This window comes from Vespa mandarinia, chromosome 3, assembly GCF_050613455.1.
Source record: "Vespa mandarinia isolate Hongniang chromosome 3, ASM5061345v1, whole genome shotgun sequence".
In the NCBI taxonomy this organism is placed as follows: domain Eukaryota; kingdom Metazoa; phylum Arthropoda; class Insecta; order Hymenoptera; family Vespidae; genus Vespa; species Vespa mandarinia.
The window spans coordinates 1839333-1848640 of record NC_140812.1 but is presented as its reverse complement, the minus strand read 5'-3'; the positions used below and the strand labels follow the sequence as shown (position 1 = coordinate 1848640).

Sequence of the window (9308 nt, the reverse complement as noted above, 5' to 3'; positions counted from 1 at the left end):
TTCCTTTTTATCTGACAACAATAAATCGATAATTATTGCATTTGATTTATTTGATATATTTGATTTATTATAATTGTAATGGACGTTGGAATTAAATTAAAAAGAGATTTAAGAATTTGATATTTTCATATGATAAGAAGCGCATGTTTATTTCGATGTTGTTTACATTATTATTCAAGTTATTTAAAAATAAGAAAATTTGATATTTTATTCGAAGAAGCAGATAAATGCAAATTTACACGCAAGTAATGATCGAAAGACTTTTTCTTTCTTTGACATTGGATCGAATAGTATTGAATCGAATAGCGTTAATCACGTAGCTCCGTTTTTTGTATACTTTGGATTGTTTTTTTGATAGTGAAAAAATTTGTTGAAAAAATTTCTACAACGGAAGGAAAAAAGATCTTTGATATTAAAGTACCTATTTATAAAGAACTTATGTCAAATAGTTATTTTGAATAATATTGTAACGATTACAATGAAAATGGTTTACCATTGTTATCGATAGAAATGATACTCATTCAAGAAATCATAAATCTTAATCGAAGATGAGAAATGTAAAAATACATTGCATATAAGCTTATCTTAAACGATATAAAGAATCTGACATAATGGAAGATAAAATACTACGATGTTATTGGAAAATTTCCAAGAGGGTATTTTGGCCGGTTCGGTTTTCCAATTGGTCAACTCCGACAAATCTGCCTGGACATTGATTTGGAAGAGAAGACACCCCCAAATATCTCCGTGAACGTTATTGTCTCGGTGAAGTTACCGTGAAGGTGCCTGAGGCTTATTTAAAAAGGTACTATTCTGTCTGATAGAACTTCAGACTCGTTGAAGGTAGCTCGAAAGAGTCGATAAGTGAACTTTACCAGGGTATTTGCGTCCCTGCTGCTTGCACGCCGCAGGACGTCAAGGATGTCGTCGGGAGAGTGCTTGCGGTGGCTTTCAATGAATCTCGATTAAAGCTCACACCAAGGATTCCGAAAGGATTCTATCCCAATGAAACTGTATTTTCTGTTTTAAATTGTAAACGTCAGCTGTATGTACAATGACGTTATAAAAAAAAAGCAATTCATAATTTCTAATCAAATTCAATTAGAAAATTTTTAATTTGTCGTTTATCCTTTTTAATTATAATTATAGATATATGGATCCATAACATTGTCCGTGATTTAGATGATCATTAGCGTAATTATCTTTCATATGATTCGTTTAATGAACAAAAGCACAAACATGAAGGATACATTACCTCAAGTTATTTTTATCTCATTTTTATCGGAGCAATTTTACTCAGGAGAATGTTTAAATCTCTTATTATTCTATTCGAACGAATCCTTTTACAGTTTGATAAGTTAAACTTATCCGACACTTTATCCGAGAGAAAAAGAATGTTATTTAAAAAGTTCAATATCATCTTTTAGATGAGCGAAACAAATGTTTCAGGGACTTTGGTATGTTCAGGCGTCATAAGTAATACGTAAAGGGATGTTATTATTTTTTTTTTTTTTTTTTTTATAATGGTCCATTTATAATTTATTAGATTAATAATATAATGATACTGATATCAATATCAAAGCCATCTTTATTTATTTATATGTGCATATACGATCACCGATAAACAGGCATTCGCAGAAATGCGTTCGCTCTGTTTATACTCAATGATTTAAAATTTTTCCTCGGTTCTGATCGTACTTGAAGATTGCTTAATCATTCTTGCACAATCCTGCGATTATCTTCTCGTCAAGTTTCTTCCTCTTCCCAATCCCAATTAGTTTCCATAGATTTTCTTCTTGGTCCCGTCTTGTACATCTCGAATTGTTCGTCTTCGATTGGCCAAACGAATCGAGAAGTATCTAAATCAGTTTCGGAAACAGAACAGGGCCCACTGTCGTCGACATCGGTATTAGGCGATTGTCTTACCGAAATTGAATCGATATCTGATTCGATCTCAGATTTTGAGCTTTGTTGATTATCTTCTGTATCTGTGCTCCTGTCGTGCCAAACCGATAATGTCTCAGTTTCTTCAGTAACCATATCTTGAAACTCTTCAGACTTTTCACCGCTCGTATCTTGTTTGCTTGTCGAAGAATCATCATCTTTTTTTGTTTCAGATTGTACCAACTTTTTATCTTTTACTATGTATGCTAAAGCATCCTCTTCTGATCGAGATTTTTGCATCTGCCATGCTTTCTTGAACGGATGTTCCTGCTCTTGCTGTACAAGTTTCGGTCTCTCTGGAAGATAATATTCTGGATCTTCTTCGCTTGCCTGACTCTTGATAATAGATTCTCGTTTGTACAATCCCAAGGACGATTTCGGTAACATTTCGATACCTTCCTCTTTAACAAGACTCCATCCAGACTCCGTTAAATCTGAATCATCCAATTTTGTAAGATCTTGAACCGATTTTCTTCTACTGTCCTTCGTAAGAACGAAGTTGAAACTGGTAACATCTTTGTCATCTGTGATGGAGGTATCTTTTGCCTCGCTATAAGGATTTTCTCTAAACGGTGGTGCTTTTTCGCGATATTCACGACGTTGAAGATAAGAGGGATCGTCTTCAGGTTCGCTACGTTCCTGAGAGGATCCAAGTTGAGCGATACGAGGACCAACACTCACAGTCCAAGCGTCCATATTTTCGTTATCCGAAGGATCTTTCAACAAAGCTATTCTTCCTTCGGCAGAAGATCTTCGTCTCAAGGACGTTATATCTTCTTCTTCCGCTGAACCACTTCGTTGGCTAGCGAGCTTTTCCATGAATTGACGCCTTCGTATCCTCAACTCTTCTTCCCATTCTTCTTCATCGCTAACTTTCGGTTCTACCGAAGGATATCTTCGGTCGTGTTTCGATCTACGTTGAACAGACGTTTCATCTTCGCTTCCCGAAGAAAATATTCTTCTTGAATCCATAGACTTTGGTACGGAACGTCGTGAAGCTCTCGAAACGTATTCCTCTGATTCATTTAAAAATCGCCTTGAGTCTGGACCGATGGATGTCGAACGTTCCTTATTAATAAATTCCCAAGAACGATAATCATCGGGTTCTCTAAAAGATGACCTTTCTTTGGACTTTGATCTTCTGTACTTATTCAAATAAGCTTCCTCATTTCTTCGTTTTATATAATCGTCTTCAGTTTCGATTGGCATTGATCTTTTGATTTCTTTCGTTTTCGAAAGCGAACGTCTATTTCTTCTCATTTCTTCTTCCTTTTGACTTCTGAAATATTCCATAGCTTCTTCCTCAGAGTCAAACGTGTACGGTGGTATTCTTTTATTTATTCTTTCCCATTCTATGTGTTTCTCCTTTTCATTATGTCCCATAAACGATTTTCTTTTCTCTTCCAACTTCTTTAAACGCGATATATTTACTATCTTCTCGTCTTCTAGAATTTCATTTCGTAATTTTGTATTGGCATCGATTATGTCTTTTTGCCAATACAATCCCGACGAGTTTACTTCGTCATCCTCGAATACTTTTGCTCCGTTGCCTATCTTTTTAATGGTTTCCTTTGATTTTGTTTCTTTCGTTTCATCCGTCGTTAGTTTTTCTTTAGATATGTCGATGGATAAACTATCTGTACATTCCATTATGACATTTTTTACTTCCTGCATCGGAAGATCGAACAATAATGTTATTACGATCGACACGCATATCACTACGATTATCTCCAAGAAATCAATCTAAAATACCGATGAAAAAAGAAATTATTCTTTGAATTTGATACTATTTAAATGTTCAATTTTTTTTTTTTTTAAATAAAATTATTACGATTTTAATAATATTATAACTTACTTTAGTAAGATGAAATTCTGTCGTATATCTCGTGGTCCCAACATTGTAGAAAAATACAGCGAATTGTGTTAAATAAATCGCATAAGATATTCTACTGAATATTACCAACCAATAGTTCGAGAGAAATCTATTTATGATTCCTATAAATAAATTTATGGAATATAATGATACAACTCTCATTTAGATTTATTATCGTAATAATATAATAGGATACCTCCGTGATCAGTAAAGCATGCAAAAATCGTCCAGCATAAAGCTAAAGCCCACGGGATTGGACTGATCACAGTGTAATGACTAGCTTCTTCAACATCGTACACATAGTCCCTTTTGGCTAAACGCCAAGGAGAAAATAACGACCATGTTCCAAAGGACATCGCGATGAACCATCCCAAGATCACGAACACCTAAAAATAATTCATGGAAGATTCATTGCGATTACAAAAATTTTAAGCGCCCATATTTTTTCAGTTTACCTTGTGAATCTTTACGTTTTTTCCTGTATAATGCAACAACACGCCAAGTCCAACGCCACAGACGTAAGGAGTAGCTCTATGTAATGGTAAAATGTAACTAAAGTTAGCAGCTTTATAAAGTTGTTTTACTCTGAAAACGAAATGAAGAAAAATCTACGAATGCAATTGTTTTGATATAATATATTATCGATGCGAATAAATATTATTTGCATACTTACGACATTCCGTGAAAGATGACGATAGATAGATTATTGTTTATCGTGGCTATGTAACGAAGCGTAGCCGAGACTTGAATAAGGAAGAATAATAAAATGATACCGATAATTGGTTTACAATGAAGAAAAAATACTAAAATTGGTGTTAACAATGATAATTGCATGTCTAATGCAATATGATATGTATGCGGTGCACACTGTAATGAACGTAAAATTATTTAGATAATAATAATGATAACAATTTTTTATTTATTTCTTTCTCCTTTTCTTTTTTTTTTTTTTTTTTGATCGACGATACTCACCATTTCTTCAAACGGAAAGAAATTTTGAATGTAAAGTAAATTGATCCATGCATTTTTTTTACAAAGTTCCGCATTATTTACGATAATACTGTTCCATTGCGGCCCTGATCCGATATGCTCCATCACGAAAGCATACCAAAATATTACCACGATTAAGGCAGGTGTCAGTCTAAATTACAACACGAATTTGCTCAATAATTACAAACTAAGGAACTGGCTCGAGGCATTAACGAACTACAGAGCAAGCTCACCTGATTAATCTAACGATAAGACGACAAAACCAACGAATCTCTCCACGGGATGTTAATTCCTTCACCATGTTATAAGCCGTTAACAATCCGCTCAAAAGTAAGAAGGAATCCGTATAAAGTGAACTAACTCTCAGAACACAACTGATGGGATTATTTGTAATCTAAAACAATTGAAAGGACAATGTATTAAAAATATTAAGTATATCATCGAACGAAAGAAACATTTTATTCACCTCTGTGATAACGACCCGATTAGCATATGGTATCCGTGAATATGGTATTATTAGATGAGCAACAAAAATAAGCATCATAAATACAGATCTTAATCCGTGAATGCATGTAATATCTTTGCTACTAGATTTGATTTCTTTAAACAAATATTTAACTGTTCTTCGCAAGGAAAATGCCATTATTATTCTTTCAGAATAATTCCCTGTAAATAATTACAATAGTTAGATTGGGCTTGATTCTTATGGATTATAAAAAGTATCATCGAACTTCGGACCTTTTCCTTCTGAGATTATCAAATAATCTCTGATAGTAGCTATGATGACTAGGCAAACAACTGCTGCATAGAAGTATCTATATGATGGCAAAATAAAAGAAAAATGAAAGTCTGATAAAACGTGTAATTCGATATCAAGAGAAGAGAAAGAGAGAGATAGAGAGAAAGAGAGAGAGAGAGAGAGAGAGAGAGAGAGAGAGAGAGAGAGAGAAGAGAGAACCACGTTTTATTGTTCTCTTTCAAACGCGTGTATATTTATTCACTCTCCGTTTTAAAGCTCAGGAGAGCGATGCCCTTGAAAGGCTATTTTTGTAACTTGACGGGAAACTACATGTTCCAAATATCATTTCCAGAGTTTTACAATACGCTTAAATGTGCTGATCATCGTTACAATAATTTTCGATTAATCAAAATTAACATATTTACGTACAGGACACCGATCGTTTCTTTCGAATAATTTCGTGACCTTTGCTTCATATAACACATGTCTGGATTGACGTCCACTATAAATCTAATTCCAGAAGTTGAATTGTAATAACTCAATGCGTCCATCAAAGTAATTTCTGCATCCTTCGCCGTACATGCTGCTGGAAGGCACAACGCCCAATTCACTGTAGTGAATCTTGGTATGAAATGTTCCGGCTAAAAGATAGAAAGTGACGTTTTATTTTGAATTTCAAAGGGTTTAATCGTCACTTACATAACGCATATTTCCTTTAATAAATGTACGAGCTTGCATTAGATTAACCGGTAATTTCATATCCGGTCTTACGGCATGTAAATCTATGGTTGCCAAACAATATTTTCCTTGAATCTTTATCGTGTTATTACCCATCTTAACGTGTGACGTTATGCCTAAACATTGATCAAAATCACCAAGTTGATTAACGTTTCCACGCAAGAGACCAGACGGGATCTTTGCATTGGAATCCAACACTAGAAATAAAATCATTGCAAATGATACAATGAGTATTTCATATTTTAATTATATCAAAAAATTTTTTACTACTATAATAGAAATATATCAGCCTACTTTGAAGAGCCCACAATTTATAACCCCTTAGTTGACGTAGAAATATCTTGCCATGCTGTTGACAGTTCGCGTCCTCAACGGCGGTAAAATTGGGTACAAAGCTTGGTACATGTAATATCTTGTCATTTAAATCGGCTAAATTTTTCGTTGCGTCCTTATGTTCCTTCGTTTTCGATTTCGTCTCGTTTCCTATAAATACATAAATACGTCAAGCTTATTGAATTTCTTTTTTTTTCTTCTATTCTCAATCTTTCGAATAAATTCATAAATAAGCACCGAGATGTAGCTCATAGATAATTAATCATTAACTTCAACAACGATGATATCAACTTCTTTTCAAAACACGACACATACACACACACACACACACACACACATACACATAGTAAGCTTTCAAGGCAATGCATCCCTTTTAACACATAATATACTCACTCGCCGTTTGTGGTATTTCTCTTTTTACTTTTCGTTTAATGGATTTTTCTAATTCGTCCTTAGATTTCGTTGTAGCTTTTGGAGTTATCGTTTTTGAAGTAGGTTTTCGTTTTTCTTCCGATTTCAAAGAAGATTTCGATGATCCAGGTTCAGTTTTTGTTGATTTAATAGTTTCTACTTTCTTCCCTTTTTTATCTTCGTCCGATTCATATTTGGCTGGCTCAATACTTTCACTCTTCTTTACTTTCTTCTCTTCTTCTATTTTAATTTTCGTTACTTTAGCAGATTTTACCTTCTTCATTTCCTTTTCTTCGTCTAATTCAGATTTGGTCGGTTTAGTAGTTATTATCTTTTTAGATTCCTCCATAATCTGTTGCACTTCATTTTGCACTTTTTCAGCTGGGATTTTCGCTTCCACTTTGACTTTCTCTATCGATTTATTATCGGTATCTTCTACCGATTTAACTTTGTCTTTATCGGCATATCTCACTTTTTCTAACTTTTTGCTAGTTGGAGTAGACACTTTTAATTTATCTTGAATTTCATTATCATTATCGTTCTTATCCTCGTCGTCGTCATCATCATCATCGTCATCATCATCCTTGCTATCGTCCGTTTCACGTGCAACATATTCCGAATCCTGTTTTTGAGATTTCTTTTGTTGTTTCAATAGAATGGAGCTTTCTCCTTCAATTTTTACATCACCTTTAATATCTTTTTTATCCTCTTTCTCCTTTACAATAGTACTTTTTCTCTTTTCTTTATCTTCATCTTCAACAACATCCTTTCTATATTTTACTTCTTTGGTGTCTTTAGTAGTTGTACTTTTTGAAATACTACCTGCACCCAACTTGAAACTCCAACCAAGAACGTTCATGCTACTGTAATCTTTTTCCTTGTCTTTTACTTCTGCTTCTCGTTCCGTTTCCTTTCGTTCGATACTTTTGAATTTTTCGGCTTCTTCCTGTTTCTTTTCATAGTCTTCGCTTTTGTCAGCTTTCCTCAGCTCTACACTTTCGTCTTCCTCATCTTCGGCTTGTATCTCTTCCTCCTCATCTTCCACTATAACATCATCATCATCATCATCATCATCATCATCATCATCATCATCGTCATCGTCATCAACATCATTGCCATTATTATTAATATCTTCAACGTTCTTTCTTTCCTCGCTTTGGTTTTCACCATTATCATCATAATCATCTTTATCATTAATAGTACTCTCTTTCTTTCTAAGCGAAAATCCAGCTGATGATTTATCGGCAAACTGATTACCCAACAACCTTGATCCAATTTTCTGAGTACTCGCGTCCTCCTCGATGGTAGACGAGACCGTTTCGACAGGTGGTTTTCGACCAATCGGAGGAACCTGCGAAGACATGGCCCCGTGCCATCTTCGTGGCGAAGGCGTCACTGCGTTGCTCGTCGTCATCGTTCTCTCTGGGCACTTACCGAACTTGGAACCAACACAGGTGGCACGTTGTGAGTGCTCAACGATCGACGAAGAAAATGGATGAACGACACTTCCATCACGTATCCTGAAGGCATAGGAACAGTTATAAAGAAGTAGTATAATCGCCCAACGAATAATGCCCAGAAGGGCGAGAGCCATGATATGGCAGGGTTCACATGTGAAAAGAAAATTAATAAGCGAGCACTAATTCGGTGATGTTCGAATAGATTTACTTCTTATACTCCTTCCTTTCCTCCCTTCTTTTTCTTCCTCTTCCTCCCTCTCTCTCTCTCTCTCTCTCTCTCTCTCTCTCTCTCTCTCTGTCTATGTCTCTGTTTCTGTCTCTCTCCCTCTCTCTTTCTCTCTCTCCGAAAACTCGTGATCAAAAGAACACGAGTGATCTTGAGAATCTTGAAGAACTATCGAGTACGCCGTCTCGGACGTGGCAGATCCCGGGCTACCACGTCCACAGTCGGCCGTGCCTTTGCGGAAATTAGAGCGCATGGCAGCGTCCCAAGCAGCTAGGAGTTTTATTTAGCATCAACATTTCCGACCGCCGATCGCCGCGGCCTCAGCAGTGCGTTCGAGAGACAGCCATGCCTCTCTCTTTGTCGTCATCATTCACTGCCGATATTCTTCTCCTCGGAAGTTACGCAACTTTAGAGGGAGAGAGAGAGAGAGAGAGAGAGAGAGAGAGAGAGAGAGAGAGAGTGACAGGGAGAGAAGTCTAGGCAAGCAAACTGTTCTTATAGACACGGAGGCGCTTCGAATCAGGAGTGTATAAGACGGATTAAAGAAGATAATGAAACGTTTTCAAGGTTACCACGTGTCAAATATATTTGTAT

The 9308-nt window shown here is 35.7% G+C and overlaps 1 protein-coding gene across 1 annotated transcript; it reads right to left on the bottom strand.

Annotated features, from left to right (window-relative positions):
* Positions 1 to 306: 306 nt before the first annotated feature.
* Positions 307 to 8966, bottom strand: LOC118446915 (uncharacterized). Its single transcript, XM_035878117.2, has 13 exons — positions 7011 to 8966; positions 6579 to 6767; positions 6246 to 6481; positions 5976 to 6187; positions 5546 to 5622; positions 5274 to 5473; positions 5041 to 5201; positions 4790 to 4958; positions 4491 to 4684; positions 4273 to 4402; positions 4014 to 4203; positions 3800 to 3939; positions 307 to 3687 (listed from the first exon to the last, which is right to left on the bottom strand). The coding sequence occupies exons 1-13, from the start codon at positions 8620 to 8622 to the stop codon at positions 1747 to 1749; spliced, it is 5451 nt and encodes a 1816-aa protein (XP_035734010.2). The 5' UTR covers positions 8623 to 8966; the 3' UTR covers positions 307 to 1746.
* Positions 8967 to 9308: the final 342 nt, after the last annotated feature.